Genomic DNA, 17,342 nt, shown 5'->3' with positions numbered 1-17,342 from the left:
GCTCTTCAAGCGGCCATTTTCACCGCTATCTCCGGTGAAGCATCTGAAGGCGGTGTTGGCTCGGCGGCACGGCGCGGTGAAGCCGAGCGCGGGCACGACGGCGGAGGGGAGCGACGGCGGTGCTCCGGCGGCGTCGGCAGTCAAAGTCATCCCCAAGGCTAAGGTAATCAACTCTCTCACTTCACTTTCTTACACTAATTGGAATTTTTTATGCGACGATTTGTATTTCTCGTTACTGAATTCATCTTGATTAAAATGGATAAGTTTAAAACTGTTGTTTGGCAGATTTCTGTAAAAATGAATTATTTATTTTTTCAAAGTTGGATAGTCAATTGCGAAGCTCTTGTTCATTGCGAGAAATTTGGTGATAAGGTCTCCCATGGAAATAGATGAGTTATGAGTTGGAATCGCTACTAGATCCAACTATAGAAAAGTTGTATTTATGTTATTGAATTGTTCTTGAGTGTTTTGTGGAAAGATTTATCCGTATACGATGAAAAAGTTTGAAACTTTTTTTTGGGTAATTTTCGTGTAACTTATTATTTAATCAATTGTGAAACTCTTGTTCGTTAGTTCGTTCATTCATTGTGAGAAAATTTTGGCGGCAGACGACGTCTTCCATTGCGATCGAAGACGTAAAAAGAGAAGTGAAGATATTGAGAGCTTTGAGCTTTGAGCTTTGGCGGCAGATATCTGCATGGGTGGTAGATATACAGAGGATGATGCCAAAAAAATGATGATACAAATATTAAATGTAGTCGCCTTTTGTCATCTCCAGGGCGGCGAACATCGGGATCATGTTTTGAAAATGATTGTATTTTTGGTAATTTGATGATCGTGGTATGCAATTGTACGGTTAGTGTTGTAAAGCTTGTTTGGAAATACAAATCTGTCACGAAGTGAATTCATTTCGTGACAGATGTATCACAGAGTGAATTCACTCCGTGACACATCTGTCACGAAGTGAACTGAGTCAGTGACACATCTGTCATGAAGTGGACTTATTTTGTCACAAATTTCTCAAATTTATATGACTCCATGAGTTCCACCGGTAGACACCAAACGCTTGTGGACACGGAAGTCAGAAACCTGACCACCATTTTACCATATGTTCTGCAAGTCGCCGGCGTTCTACTCTCCAATGAAGAAATATTCAAGGTCGTCCACTACGATCAAATGCCACAACAAGACAATGGGAAATGTCAACGTCAAGGCTACTTCAAATTATGTGATTATGACTGGGGTAATTTAGCAAAATAGCCAACTTAAACGTTGAAAATTGCTAAATAGCCAAGGTTTTGTAAATATTAGGTAAATAGCCAATTTTCTATATTTACAAACGTAAATATCAAGTAAATAGCCACTGCCATATTAAGTCACGTCATCATTTATGGCTATTTACCTAATATTTACCAAACCTTGGCTATTTAGCAATATCAAACGTTTAAATTGGCTATTTTTCTAATTTTTTGTTATGATTGTATACACATGTTTATGATTGTACGTATGTGTTTATAACTGTATATATGTGTGTCTTATTGTACGTATGTGTTTAGAACTTTATGTATTGTCTTGAAATCAATTAATTAGTTTAGAATTTTATTTATTGTTTCGCAATCAATTTATGTGTCACAAAGTGATCACATTTCGTGACAGATGTGTCACGGACTGAGATCACTTCGTGACACATGAGGTTATTTTATAAACCATTCTTAACAATAAACTCAATACCAATAAAGTTCAAAACATTCAAAATGTAATACATACTAAGGAAGTTCTAGACATTCAAGGATAAAACATGTCGAATTACAAACCAAACCAATGACCGGTTCGGTTCGTTCTTCCTCAAGTACAAATAACATTGCAAACTTTCATTGTCGTCTATGGTTGACGGTATGACCCCGTCAGTTTCATCTTTGACGTTGATTGAATACGTTACATGGGTAACGTTCAACCGAGAATACAATATTTGCTGTTTGCATCAAACTTGGGTAATTCAAATTGGTAGGATGTCAAAGCGTAACAGTACCACCCTCTTGATATATGCCCGGTACTTCCCGCTATGCTTAGCATATAAACATATTTCTGCCATAGCTGTATACGTTCGGTCATATTAGATATGAGTATTAAAAAACGATTATTAACATCGAAAAACATCCAGTTCGTGACACATGTGTCACGTAGTGAATCCAGTTCGTGATACTAGTGTCACGAAGTGAATCCAGTTCGTGACACTAGTGTCACGAAGTGAATCCACTTCGTGACACCCTGGAAAAATCGGGAAACAACAAAAAACGCCATTTTTGACAAACAAATCACACCCAAACACAATGGAACCTATTTCAACATGAATCATAACAATTAAACATGTTATTATATGTTAAAAATATGAAGAACTTACCAAAATATGTTTGAAGAAGTTTTGGATCTAGGATTTGCAGGAAACCTCCTCAGCACAATAAGAAGAAGAATCTTGGATTTGCATAAACAAACCGTCATTTGAAGGACAAAATGGGTTTAGGATTATTACAAAATGGGTTTAGGATTCAAACCTTGGATTTGCAGGGAAAAAAAAAACCATCCTTTGGATTTCGGCGAGCAAGATTCCGGCGACCAGCACTCCGGTGACCCTCGTGTAGAAACCTCCGGTGACCCACAAGCAAAGAGAGTGTTTTTTTCCACACGGTTTTTTCACAATGCTGAAAGCTGGGTTCTGAAGAATAAAAACGCAAGGGAGATGAGTTGGTCTTCATTAATTTGATGGGTAGTTGAGGAAAAAATAAATTCTCTCACCTACTTGTAGTACTAGTTTTGTCAATTTTTTAGTTTTGGACTATATTCGATAAGTGAGATTGAGATGTTATTATTAATGTCAATTCCCCGAGAATTTGTTGGCTTTTATGCGTGTGCACAAAGAACTCGGCTTTCTGTTCGAAATCGAATTATTAGTATTTTCTTTTTCTTTTTTAAGAAAAAATTATTAGTATTTATTTTCATCTTTTTTAGTGAAAGAAACCATCTTATTAAATGAGACAATTACATTAATAATTTTTTTAAGGGCCGGCTAGTTATTTAGCCTAAATTGATCACCTCTTTTAAAATTTTAGCTCAACTATCACTTAAATTATATAACTAACTCAATCCACTACCAAACAATATTATATACCTATTTTGCCCCTCATCAAATACACGCCACAATTTTCGCATCCGACTCTGAATCCTTCAATCCTCCGATATTGCCTCCGAACTCTTCGTCGATTTCGAATTCTTCAATCCTCCGAAATTGCCTCCGACCTCCTTTTCCGCCACCAATTTTCTGATTTTACCGGTTCCGAAGCCGACGAAGATGTCTCCGTTCTCAGACTTGGAAAAAAGGGTAAGTAATATTATTTCAAATTCGATTAACCCATAGAACACCATAATTGAAACCCTAGCCCGCATCTCCGATCAATTCTCTGTTAGATTAACTATAAAAATATGGTAAATATTATTTCCAATTCGATTAATCTATAGAACACCATAACCGAAACTCTGAAACTTTAATGGTAAATAATATTTACAGTCTGACCATTCGATAGTAAATATTATTTACCATTCGAAAAAGTAAAATACTTGTCTCCAATTTGGGAATAATTCCATGATTCAAATCCGATGATGAATAACTGAAATTAAAATTGGAATTAACAAACAAATAAGAACGAAGTTTTATGAAACCAAAAAACCTAAATACCTACACTAGATAAACAGAAACTAAGAAGGATTAAATGACTAACCTAGACAAACAGATAATATAAGAACAATAGAATAACATCTACGAAATCAACGATCCTAAACATCTATTCCAAATGAGTCATCGAATATCTTGGTTGTAAATTGCAGGATAATTTTAATGGTAAATAATATTTACTATCCGGTCTTTCGATAGTAAATATTATTTACCATTCAAAAAAGCAAAATATCTGTCTCCGATTTGGCGAACGATTCCATGATTCAAATCCGATGATGAATAACTGGAAAAAATTTGAAATTAACAAATAAATAAGAACGAAGTTTCATGAAACCAATGGCAATTTTGGAAGAATGAGAAATATGAGTTATTTATCTAAATAAATAGATAGTTGGGCTATAATTTAAAAGTCTCATCTATAATTAGGCTAGTTGTTTACAAATCTCTAAAAAATAGTGGTTTTTTTAAAAATTATTTGTAAAAGTATAAACATAGTTAAATAAAACTCAAAAAAGTAAATAATTATTGTAAAAAAAATTATGTAAATATTTTAAAAAATAATTATTTATAATTTGAAAAAATTATTTTCATGATAGAAGTTTTAGACACGTTATTTTCACGATTTGTTTCAAAAAAGTATTACCACGTGCTATTTTCACTTATTATATGAGTTCTATAGTTATATACCATATAAAAATCGTAAGTTTGCATGATAGTTAACTTATGGTTAATATTGTTAATTATCCACTTATTCTATTAACATAAATTAAATTGACAATTTTACCCAAATAACTCATGCCTATTAATTGAGTTACTTGAACAAAATTATAAATTTAATTATAGTTAATAGAATCAGTGGCTAAATAACTATAATTAACCAAACATATCGGCTATTTAGCAAACAATAAGTTTGATGTAGTTTAGTTGCTTATAAATTTCTTATTATAGTGTATTGGTTTTTAAGGTTATCACCATATAAAAAAAAAAGTGTAATAAAATAAGTACATACACCAAACACCTTACAACAAGAAAAGCTAAGGCAACATATCATAAAATATTCAACACTAAAATTGTATAATAGTGCAACGTGTGTAAACTTCCAAATGACAAAAGGATAACAAAAAATAGACTAAATTTATATCAATCTCATGGATCATTTAATAATTCTGAAGGTTGATAGATGAATCCAATCACGTGAGGACTACGCACCTCAAGAAAGGATGCCCAAGCCCAAAACTCTTAACCGAAAAATTTGAAATATGGTTATTCCATCTTTAGCACAAAACTCAAACCAAGTTTCAAATAAAATACCATAAAATACATCCAAGGAAAAAATTAGCAAAAAAAATATCAAAAAATTGAAACTAAAGCTCAAGTTCTCTGGAAGAGTCATCCCCTCTTATAAACAAACACTTTGACTCCATCTACGCTTCCTTTTGCTCACTGTCTCAAATAGTGTTATCCTCTAAGAATCAGGGTAGCACTCAATGAAGATACCCACTGCCTCCGAGATCTGACATAAGTTAACTATCATGGAACCCTTAGTCTTTACCCGTAGAGACGGTGCCAAAATTTCAAGACACCGATTGAGGCGACCACTTCTAAAGCCTGCCATCACCTTTGAGATCTACCTAACAAATATGGCAAAAACAACCTTGGTCCTCGAGCGTCGACGATGAAGCCTTTTGACATCGTTAGAGGTGAGCCATCGAATTTGAGGTCAACCCAAGAATTAAGGCGCAAACGGTATCGGTCCTCACCACTAGTGAAGTTGGAGCCCGTAACACGACAACGAAGACGGAACATCCCATATGAGATCCATCATAAGCGGCGAAGATGATCTCGGTCTTCACCCATTGGTGCGACATCATAGCATCAAGATGGAGATTCAAGAACAAACACATAGGGAACTGGTGAGACAAAAAAACTAGGGTTTCCCGAGTTATTTTAGATAGAGCATCTCATTTGAGAGAGAGAGAGAGATAGAGAGAGAGAGAGTTTGGGATGAGAAAGTGTTCGCTTATTAAACTGGGTTTGGTAAAAAAATCACGAAATAGAACAACTAGTGAGTGGTAAAATATCAAGTGACATTTATGAATAGACTCTATTTTTATTTTATCTAAAATAGATATATGTCCACTTTAAGATCAAAATACCTCTAATATTAATACAAAAAATTAAGTAAAGCGTTTGAGATTGTTATATAGTCAATGTTTCAATAAACGTGGCATTCCTGGTTTGGCCAGTGTGAAATTATAAATAAGCGGCGAAGATGATCTCGGTCTTCACCCATTGGTGCGACATCATAGCATCAAGATGGAGATTCAAGAACAAACACATAGGGAACCGGTGAGATAAAAAAACTAGGGTTTCCCGAGTTATTTTAGATAGAGCATCTCATTTGAGAGAGAGAGAGAGAGAGAGATAGAGAGAGAGAGAGTTTGGGATGAGAAAGTGTTCGCTTATTAAACTGGGTTTGGTAAAAAAATCACGAAATAGAACAACTAGTGAGTGGTAAAATATCAAGTGACATTTATGAATAGACTCTATTTTTATTTTATCTAAAATAGATATATGTCCACTTTAAGATCAAAATACCTCTAATATTAATACAAAAAATTAAGTAAAGCGTTTGAGATTGTTATATAGTCAATGTTTCAATAAACGTGGCATTCCTGGTTTGGCCAGTGTGAAATTATAAATAAGCGGCGAAGATGATCTCGGTCTTCACCCATTGGTGCGACATCATAGCATCAAGATGGAGATTCAAGAACAAACACATAGGGAACCGGTGAGATAAAAAAAACTAGGGTTTCCCGAGTTATTTTAGATAGAGCATCTCATTTGAGAGAGAGAGATATATATATAGATAGATAGATAGAGATAGATAGAGAGAGAGAGAGAGAGAGAGAGAGAGAGAGAGAGAGAGAGAGAGTTTGGGATGATAAAGTGTTCGCTTATTAAACTGGGTTTGGTAAAAATATCACGAAATAGAACAACTAGTGAGTGGTAAAATATCAAGCGACCTTTATGAATAGACTCTATTTTTATTTTATCTAAAATAGATATATGTCCACTTTAAGATCAAAATACCTCTAATATTAATACAAAAATTAATGAAAGCGTTTGAGATTGTTATATAGCCAATGTTTCATAAAACGTGGCATTCCTGGTTTGGCCAGTGTGAAATTATAAATATGACCCCAAACAAGGCATCACAATAGATTAATTTTCATAGTTCAATCCTTCCACCTTAATTCGTCTTTCCACTTTCCCTCCTACCAAACAAGGCATACGATTGCTATCTAAAAAAAAAAAGAAAAAAAAAACACATGCGAAGATTGGACAAGATGAGCGAACGAAGGGCAGATGATGTCCAATATCGTCATCAAAAGGAGAAAGATGTGTATTGGGACAAAGAAGAGAGATGAACATATAAATATTTACATTTAAATTAATTCTTACTTTTTTATTTTAAGTATTTAAGAGTTTATAGTTATATTTCACGTAGAATTTTGGTTTTTAAAAAAAAATTACAGTAGTGATGTAGTATATGGATGCAATCAAAAGACAATGCTGTATACAGTAGCGGAGCCAGGATTTCAATTAAGGGGGGGCAAATTTGAGAAATATTTTTGAGGAGGGGCATTATTGAAAAAAAAATTACAAATTTGGGTCAAAAACATAATTATTAGTAAAATTTAGGGGTAAAATTATAAAAAAATATAAAAATTTGGGTCTAAAAAATAATTTTCAAAAATTGAGGGGGGGCATTGGCCCACCCTGGCCCCCACCTGGCTCCGCCTTTGGCTGTATAGAGCATATTTTTATGAGATGTACATATGTATACTTTAATTTATATTAATTCATATTTTTTATTCTAAGGATATAAGTGTTAAAAGTTATATTTCACGCGGAATTTTGTATTTAGTTTTATTTTGGTTGCTCATGTTTAATTGTAATTGTGGTGCTAATAGAAAAATAATAGTTTACACTTGTTGTGTGGTACATGACAAAAGACGCATAGAGCGTATTTTTATTATAGTTTTTATCTTAAACTCTAGATTATGTCATTCACCTCATAATTCAAATTTCATACAATATCATATCTTTTTACCAAATTTATCTTCTAAAATGCGTGTTAAACACTAGCAGGCCATGTTAAAAAAAAAAACACACATTAGCAGGCTAAGAAACCGCAACTTAAGTGAATAACTGACACGTGACCCGCAGGATATTTTATGTTATTTGAAAAAAAAATTATAATTATTGCTCACGGCGTTTTTTTTTCTTTTTCTTTTTTGAGGTAATAACACGGCGTCCTCCGTTATTATTTCAAAAATAATAAAAGAAAAAAAGGAATAGAAACATCCGGAATCAACCAGAAGCTCGAAACTCGAAGTGATTTTTCCACGCCAGCCTACAAAATAACAGTTGTGCTTGTGCGTACAATCTGATCCAACGGCCCAAAACAATCGCTCTGAACATTCTCGAACCTCTCGCCAGACTATAAAACCACCACGATTTCCTCTTCTTCTACGTTCAAAATAGTAAAAAATAGTTCATTATTTCTCTCTGAAGCTCACGCCTAATACAACAACTAACGTTTTCTTAGCCAATTTCGAGTCGCTTAGCTATTTCTCCAGTCAATTTTTCAATGGCGAAGGAAGGACCAGCGATCGGAATCGATCTCGGAACGACGTACTCGTGCGTCGGAGTATGGCAACACGACCGAGTCGAGATCATCGCCAACGACCAGGGGAATCGGACGACGCCGTCTTACGTCGCCTTCACCGACACCGAGAGGCTCATCGGCGACGCCGCGAAGAACCAGGTCGCCATGAACCCGGTCAACACGGTTTTTGGTAAATTACTCTCTATTCTTTCATTTGCTTCGGAGCGGTTAGGTTGCATACAGATTTAGGTGCAGATTTGATAATATTGTTTAGGTATTTTGTGGATGACTTTAGTTTCGTTGCGATGTTTTGAAACTGACTGAACTGACTCGATCTTACACGAATTATATATTATTAAATATGCTCGTCCTCTGAAACGTAGAAGCTTATACGAATCGGATATGATTAAATTTGCTCGTTCTCTGAAACGTAGAGCTTATTTGTATGATATCAAATTGGTTTTATCTTTTATTTATATTTTCCATTTGCATGCTATATTTTAATATGTATACACACACTTCGGAGAATAAGGAATTCCCTAATCATTTTGTAAGCTTTACTCGATTAGTTGTTAATTGTCCGTAAAAGCATAACTTAATCAGTTGATCTGACATTTATATCTAAATCCAGAATTTTAGTAGGCTTCAAGTAGTTTTATTTATTTTTTTTTTTATATACATGCGCTCTGACTGGTAATAAATTATATCTTATTAGTCTAGAGTTGTCAGAGGTTTGTGAGATTTGCTCGATTAACTGTTGTAAATTGGCCGTAGAAGCTTAACTTAGTTAGTTGACCTTATATTTATATCGAAATTCAGAATTTGAGTAGTTTTTAAGGTATTTTTGTTACGTCAAAATAATATCTTATTAGTCTTAAATTGTTCGATTTCACTTTCTCTTTTCTGCCTGAATGATATTTTAGAAATTCATCCGATCGTTCCTAACTGTTTATTGGTAATGGTCTTTGCAGATGCCAAACGTCTGATTGGACGAAGAGTTAATGACCCATCTGTTCAGAGCGACATGAAGCTCTGGCCATTTAAGGTGATTGCCGGACCAGGTGACAAGCCCATGATTGGTGTCAGCTACAAGGGCGAAGAGAAGCAGTTCTCTCCTGAGGAGATCTCCTCCATGGTCCTCATCAAGATGCGTGAGATTGCCGAGGCCTATCTGGGCACCACAATCAAGAACGCTGTTGTGACTGTGCCGGCCTACTTCAATGACTCTCAGCGCCAGGCCACCAAGGACGCTGGTGTCATTGCCGGCCTCAATGTCATGCGTATCATCAACGAGCCCACCGCTGCTGCCATCGCCTACGGTCTTGACAAGAAGGCCACCAGCGTCGGCGAGAAGAACGTCCTCATCTTCGATCTCGGCGGTGGTACTTTCGATGTCTCTCTCCTCACCATCGAGGAGGGTATCTTTGAGGTCAAGGCCACTGCCGGTGACACTCACCTCGGAGGAGAGGACTTTGACAACCGTATGGTCAACCACTTTGTTCAGGAGTTCAAGAGGAAGAACAAGAAGGACATCAGCGGAAACCCCAGAGCCCTCAGGAGGTTGAGGACTGCCTGCGAGAGAGCGAAGAGGACTCTTTCATCCACTGCCCAGACCACCATCGAGATCGACTCTCTCTACGAGGGTATCGATTTCTACACCACCATCACCCGTGCCCGGTTCGAGGAGCTCAACATGGACCTCTTCAGGAAGTGCATGGAGCCCGTGGAGAAGTGTCTGAGGGACGCCAAGATGGACAAGAACACCGTACATGATGTCGTCCTCGTCGGAGGATCCACCAGAATTCCAAAGGTCCAGCAATTGCTTCAAGACTTCTTCAACGGAAAGGAGCTCTGCAAGAGCATCAACCCCGACGAGGCTGTTGCCTATGGTGCTGCCGTCCAGGCTGCCATCCTCAGCGGTGAAGGCAATGAGAAGGTCCAGGACTTGTTGCTCCTCGACGTCACCCCTCTATCTCTCGGTTTGGAAACCGCCGGAGGAGTCATGACTGTGCTGATCCCGAGAAACACGACCATCCCAACGAAGAAGGAACAAGTCTTCTCGACTTACTCAGACAACCAGCCGGGTGTGCTGATCCAGGTGTACGAGGGAGAGAGGGCGAGGACCCGCGACAACAACTTGCTCGGGAAGTTCGAGCTCTCCGGGATCCCGCCGGCGCCCCGTGGTGTTCCCCAGATCACAGTCTGCTTCGACATTGACGCCAACGGAATCCTCAACGTCTCGGCTGAGGACAAGACCACCGGACAGAAGAACAAGATCACAATCACCAACGACAAGGGGAGGCTGTCGAAGGACGAGATCGAGAAGATGGTGCAGGAGGCGGAGAAGTACAAGGCGGAGGACGAGGAGCACAAGAAGAAGGTGGACTCGAAGAACGCTCTCGAGAACTATGCGTACAACATGAGGAACACGATCAAGGACGACAAGATAGCGTCGAAGCTGGGAGAGGAGGACAAGAAGAAGATAGAGGAGGCCATTGAGGGGGCGATTCAGTGGCTGGACAGCAACCAGCTGGCGGAGGCGGACGAGTTTGAGGACAAGATGAAGGAGCTGGAGGGACTCTGCAACCCGATCATCGCCAAGATGTACCAAGGTGGTGGCGGTATGCCTGACATGGGTGGTGCTGCCGACATGGATGACGATGTCCCTCGCAGTGCCGGTGGCAGCTCCGGCCCTGGCCCCAAGATCGAGGAGGTCGATTAAGTCCCAAACCATTGTCTAGCCTTCTTTTTGTGGGATTCTCGTGGTTATTTGGTTTTTGGAATTATGTTAAAGTGAACTCGGTGCTCTTTTTTTGAATGTTTTGTTTTTGTTTTTTTTTTTTTTTTTTTTTTTTGCTATGTATATATTAATAATATAGTAGTTTGATCGGGAAATGAACATCATTGGTTTCTTTTCAACCAAATTTCCTTTTCCTTTATGGGTTACATTTCTTTTATTTCAATACAGCTAGGCTGGTAAAAAGAGTAGTAGTGCTAGTTATGGTTCTGCTTGTATGATTGGAGGAAGCGTTTTTCTTTCATCTAGCAATAATAGTCGTGTCGGCCAGTCGGTGCACTTAATGTATGACACCTGTGTACGTTTTCCAACTGTGTTGAGAATATTCGTGAAGCGTGTAGGACTTCACGCGTTGAAACTAACAGGAAGAAATGCTTAAGCAGTCTTTAAATGACTGTTAAACGTTGACAGACGTCTAAACATCATCTATTTGTGAAATATACAGGTTGGATATAGGATTGAACAGTTTAACATGAAAGGTATAAAGGCAAAATTCAGAATTAGCGGTTGAATTGGTTATTTTCTTTACATGAATCAACAGCAACAATGACATTATAACATTTTTTTTTCTTTTTTCACTTGCCTAGAGCCGTATACTAGAACAGTGAAATGCGCCAAGATTTGTTGGTGCAAGTTTTTACTTTTAAAACCAATACAAGACATGGGGTCAATTTAGCAAATATAATAAAATAAAATAAAAACAGCCTCACCTATAATTCTAAAAGACAAATGAAGATGGACACGCTATAATAATATAGAAGGAAAGAAAAAAGGAATGGAAAAAAAAAAAAAAAATCAGATAACCTGTGTCACAATAATAATAGCAATGATAATATAACAAATTGAAAGCACCTTATGACAACATGGTATGCTCATTAATTCCGAGGGGAGGCACAAAGCACACGCGGACTTCGTGTTCTTCGGGTCCCTTACGGTGTTTGGGGACCATGATCTCGAGCACCGTCCCCGTTTCGTCACAATAAGCTTCCAATTTCCCGTCCTCGGGGATGCGGGTCGGGAGCGGGATTTCCCTGACGAATTCCCCGGGCGGGCAATGCTCCGGCGTCGGATCCGTCAGCTTAAAAGTCCTATCGTGTCTCTTGATGAACTGCTGGCACCCGGTGCTGACGCAGGTGATCTTCACGATCCCGTTGGAGGGCGTATTCCTCCAAGTCACCTTCACCCTGTGGAGGTCGGCGAACGGCAAGCTGACGATGACCAAGAACCCCTCGTCGTCCTCGTATATCGACTTGGCCGCCGTGACGGGCCCGCACGAGGTCTTCTTCATCACCCCCGTGAAGTCGTTCAGCCACGGAAACTCTGACGTCCGAAACTTGAGCTCCAGGGACTTGTCCAAATGCACGGCCGCGGCGCTCGTCTGGCAGCACTCGTCCTCGTGCAGGTTCGGGAAGAAGTCCTTCTTCCGCTTGTGCGGCGGCGGCGAGAGGTCGAGCCCGCCGTCCCCGCTCCCGTGCTCCGACGACTGCGACTGCGTCGAGAGGTTCAAGCTCGTCCCGTTCAGAAGCTTCTTCGGGTTGTTGTTGTTGTTGTTGTTGCTCTTGAGCGGAGGGAGTCGGTCGAGCTCGAGCTCGGCGTGGTGGTTCCTCCACGAGCCGAAGCTGCTCGCGTCGTCGGGGATGGTGAAGCTCACGTCCCGGCCGGTCAGCTCGGACCACCTCTTCCTCTCTTCCTCCTCGAGGGCCATGAGGTTCGGAGAGCGAACGACCTCGATCCCGTGGACGCACTGCGGGTTCGAGAGCCCTCTGTAGTGCTTCCGCTGCATCCGGTGGGACCGGACGAAGCCACGGTCCACGCTGAACGGGAAGGGTCGCTCACCCTGACGGGAATGGCCGTTCATGAAGCTCCTCAGCTGCATTTTCCCGAGGGCGTTGTCGGGCCGCTCCTTGAAGACCCACATGTACATGTTCTCCATGTCGTGCTGGACCAGGAACGAGTCGAGCTGGAGATCGGCCTTCTCGTACCCGGAAAGCCCGTTGCTGTCCCGCACGATCTTGGACTTGGATTTCTCGTTCAGGACGGGCTTGAAGTAGAAGCTGAAGAAGAACCACGCGCCCCACACGCTGTCGAGCCGCTTCGTGCACTTCTTCGCCGCTTTCGGGAGGTTCACCGTCGCCTCGGCCTCGTAGATCTGGGACCCGAGGTTCACGTCCAAGATGTCTATCGAGTCGTTCCAGCTCTGGAGAGTGCTCGGCTCCGACGAGAGAGGGAGATTGATGTCCGGGGGTCCCATCAACATGAACGGCCGGTTCATCTCCCGCTCCAACTCGTCGTGGGGCAGCGACCCAGAATCCATGGACAGAAGCGTCGACAAGTGACAATTGTCCATCGTTAAGGTTGTCAAAAGAGCTTCCCCCATGACTCTTCTCTTCCCGAAACTCTCAAGATTTATTCTCGTAGCTAATTTGACCTTGACCGCCCAAAATCACTCTACAATCATCCTAGCTAAACCAAATCGGCTCATGAAACATATATACACCAATCCAAAGCAATAAACGCCTCACAAAGAGTCTGGTATTTGAACCCAGAAATAACACCCACAAAATACTCGCAGACACATCACCTAATTCACGCTGCTTCTGGAACCACAAGATCTTTTTATTATTATAAATATATATATGTAACCTGTAAAACACATAGCCAAATCATTCCAAATTTATCAGAAACTAAACAATAAAGAGTCATTGACATTGGAAGTTATTGAATTAACCACCCAAAAAAAAAAGTTTGCCCTTGCATAAATTTATGAGAAATGTATAAGTGATACGAAGCGCTTTGAATTCATTAACAACGAAATTTATGGAAGATATTGACAACTAGTTTATGTGTTCCTGGGGTTTTTTTTTTTTTTTTTTAAGTTGATTATCAATTGATAGTTCTATCGGATCAATATATGTTCGTACTTAATCCATATTCCTTTAATATCTCAACCCCTAAAAAAAAATTAAAAAAAAAACACACACACACATACAATCCAATAATCCCAGAATCAAATACTTCTCACAGCCCCAAAAAAAGTCATTTCTTAAAAAAAAAAAAAAAAATCAACGAAACAAACCCTAACTTGAAAATTAAGAGGAAAAGGTAAATGAATTAATTCGGAAAGAGAAAAAAAAGAGAGATTTGGATTGCTACCTGTGATTCAAAGACTTTTTGGATCCTAGGGTTTCAGACGCATAAAATAATCGATCCCCAATTTGAGAGAGAAATGAAAGCGGAGACCGAAAGCGAAGGAAGGGAAAGAAAAGAAGGAGAGTCGAAGCACCCTTTGCACCAGTTAAGTTACGCCGTTTGAGTTCGATTCGAAGAAAGAAACGCCGTTAGTAAACGGCAGTGATGAATTATTGTGCTCGTGTCTGAAAGACTCTGAATGAAAAGAGAGTCAAAACAGGCGTCTTGTGAGAACTTTTTTTTATATAAAAAATAAAAGGAAAATAAAGAAGAAAAAATAAGAAATGGGCCTCGAAGGGTCAGCCCGGGTCCATGCTCAAATTGCTTTGATGGGTCTATAAGAATAGTGATAAATCTGTCGATAATCATCAGTGTTTAACAAGCTATTTTATGCTAACATTTTCATGCGACTTTTTTTCTACTTGAAAATATATCATATAACCATACATGATATTTGAACAAGTTTCTCTCCGTACAAATGGCGAGTGAACTTTCTGGCTGGTAGATTGTCCTTCACGACGGTCTTTGGGTCCTCCTCGTAGGTACCTGTGTCCTATCGCCGTGATGGCTTTGAGGACGGAAGAGGAGGATGAAGTCTTTGTCCCCCCAACAACAACCATTCTAGCATCGGAGCGCCTCCCGGATCCTCCCCTGGCTAGCAAGAAAACCCAAGAATCTCACATCCTACTGGCGAAAATCCTGGATCGAAGGCCTCCAAGTCGAGGAGTCCTAGCTTCGGTGTTGAGCAAAGTGTGGAGAACGACAAACCAATGGAATGTCTCTGAGATTAAACCTGGGTTTTTCAAGTTCCAGTTCAAAGAGTGTAAAGACAGAGACCTGGTTCTCAACAGAGCACCTTGGACCGTCAAAGGGGCCCAACTCCTGGTGTCATCTTGGCCGGATAACCTCAACCTGGATGAGGTCGAGTTCCTCCAGTGTCCTTTTTGGATTCGTTTGCTGGGTCTGCCGCCGGCGGCGATCAATCAGAAAACTATGGAACGTCTGGCGGCTTTCTTTGGGAACGTGGTGGAATGTAGGATCAAACCCCAGGATCGCCATGGTCCCTGGGTTAGATTCAAAGCGGTGGCCAATATCGCAAACCCTCTGTTCCCGGGCTTGTTTTTGGACAGAGAAAACAGGCCCCCCATCTGGATACAGGCGAAGTACGAGAACATAGGCATGTTCTGCTTCAAATGTGGGCGCTTGGGTCACGGACAGGCAGATTGCACGCGGAAATCGCCGATGATAATCGCGAAAGAGGGCTTCCCTCCTGTTCAGATCTATGGAGACTGGTTGAACGCCTCGTCGGAGACCTACTCGTGCTTTACCGGGGCGAGAAACGGCTTGGGAGAGGAAGCCAACAGAGATCGTCCGGCGGTCACTTCGCAGGGACAGCCCGGGAGCGCAGAGGTGGGAAGCACGCGCGGAGGCCAAAAGCGTGTAGCGTCTGACCTCGAGCAGTGTGCGAGGAGGGACGAGGTCAACCCCTCGACGGCTGGGCCTCTTCAGCTTTACCAGGGACTCGGTGAGCAGACTTCCGGATTTGGTGAAGAAGCCGATCTGCCGCTGAGGAACAGTGGAAAGGAAGTTCTGACATCGCCTTCTTTGAGGGCTACGAAAGAGAAGGCTAGGGAAAAGGGTTTTATACCCTCCCCTGAACTCCCTGCGGTAAGGCCTCTAATTGGGCCAAGTCTTCCAGGCCCAATAACTCCTTTGGACCACGTGGGCCACAATCCAGATAAGGCAGATAGTGGGCACACGGTAGACTAAAAAAAACCCACGAATCCATCATCTACTGAGCCCCCCACTAAACCGGTCTTGGGCTTGGTATTTTCTGCTCCAGGGGATTCTAATACGGGAGCTATTCCAGGAGGGAGACTCCCGAGTAAAAGAAGACTTGGAAAGCGCCAGTCCATAATCCAGAGGAAAGCAAGTACGGCTCTCACTGGAGTGGAAAATACGCCCAAGAAGAGGAAAACAGGTCCGGTCTCTGGTCAGGTGGAGGCAGCCGGTCCCGAGCACAGCCTTTGCCTTTCCACTTTTGCCTCATCGGTGTCGGGAGTTTCCCATCCTGGGGATTCTTTCGCCTCCTCCAATGAACTCATATCGGCGCCCCCTGGCACCCGGGGCGACCGGGCGCAATGATCGGTCTAGTCTGGAACGTCCAAGGGATTGGAAACCCTTGGACGTTGGAGACCCTACAGCTCCATGTGCAAGAACACTCACCACAGTTCATTTTTCTCTCAGAAACAAAGATCTCGAAGGCTGCGGCCGAGAGGCTCCGGGTGAAACTTGGCTTTGATGGGTGTTTTGCGGTGGATCGTGTAGGATTGAGTGGGGGCTTAGCCCTGTTCTGGAAAGATGATGTGGAGTTCAACGTGGGATCATTCTCTAGATTTCACATTGAAGTGAAGATAACGGAGCAAGATGGAAAATGCTGGCGCTTTATGGGGATCTACGGAGAACCAAACGCGTCCCAACGGAAACATACCTGGGAGTTGCTGAAGAGGGTGTACGACTTATCCACCGGTCCTTGGCTGTGCGGAGGAGACTTCAACGAGATCCTCTTCAATCACGAGAAAAGTGGAGGAGGTACAAAAAGCCCGTGCTATCTGGAGGCCTTCAGGCAAGCTCTCAATGCGTGCAACTTGGAGGATATCGGCTACCTCGGAGATCCCTTTACTTGGAGGCGGGAGACTAATGAAGGCTGTACGTGGGAGAGGCTAGACAGATGTGTAGCCAACCGGGAATGGATCGAGATGTTCCCGTCCGCGTGTGTCCGGCACCTCGACCTCTGGGGGTCGGACCACCGTCCCCTGCTCCTCTCGACGGAAAGGGCAGTCCGTAACCCTTCTCGGCAGTCCCGGGGAGCCTTCAAACGTTTCTTCTTTGAAGCGGCCTGGTGCGACGAAGAGGAGTGCAAGCGAATAGTGGAGGAAACTTGGTGTTACGAT

At 41.4% G+C, this 17,342-nt stretch overlaps 2 protein-coding genes across 2 annotated transcripts; one reads left to right on the top strand and one right to left on the bottom strand.

Moving 5' to 3' along the window:
- The first annotated feature begins 8,250 nt into the window (after positions 1–8,250).
- LOC149379223 (heat shock cognate 70 kDa protein 2-like) lies at positions 8,251–11,341 on the top strand. The gene is made up of 2 exons (XM_089603050.1): positions 8,251–8,592; positions 9,374–11,341. Exons 1-2 carry the CDS (start codon positions 8,385–8,387, stop codon positions 11,122–11,124), a joined length of 1,959 nt encoding a protein of 652 aa, XP_089459176.1. The 5' UTR covers positions 8,251–8,384; the 3' UTR covers positions 11,125–11,341.
- Positions 11,223–14,472, bottom strand: LOC149379222 (uncharacterized). The gene is made up of 2 exons (XM_089603051.1): positions 14,353–14,472; positions 11,223–13,842 (listed from the first exon to the last, which is right to left on the bottom strand). Exon 2 carries the CDS (start codon positions 13,574–13,576, stop codon positions 12,053–12,055), a length of 1,524 nt encoding a protein of 507 aa, XP_089459177.1. The 5' UTR covers positions 13,577–13,842; positions 14,353–14,472; the 3' UTR covers positions 11,223–12,052.
- Between the last annotated feature and the right edge of the window lie 2,870 nt (positions 14,473–17,342).

This window comes from Urtica dioica, chromosome 12 (assembly GCF_054948205.1).
Source record: "Urtica dioica subsp. dioica isolate 48M chromosome 12, U.dioica_male_clone48M_v1_H2, whole genome shotgun sequence".
Lineage (NCBI taxonomy): Eukaryota > Viridiplantae > Streptophyta > Magnoliopsida > Rosales > Urticaceae > Urtica > Urtica dioica.
Note: the sequence above shows the minus strand (reverse complement) of the source record. Positions and strands in the feature narration are given on the sequence as shown.

Excerpts from the sequence above, each read along its gene's own strand:
- LOC149379223 (XM_089603050.1), top strand. The coding sequence starts at position 8,385 with ATGGCGAAGGAAGGACCAGCGATCGGAATCGATCTCGGAACGACGTAC. Across the intron at positions 8,593-9,373 it reads CCCGGTCAACACGGTTTTTG|ATGCCAAACGTCTGATTGGA; the intron begins GTAAATTACTCT and ends TGGTCTTTGCAG.
- LOC149379222 (XM_089603051.1), bottom strand. The coding sequence starts at position 13,576 with ATGGGGGAAGCTCTTTTGACAACCTTAACGATGGACAATTGTCACTTG.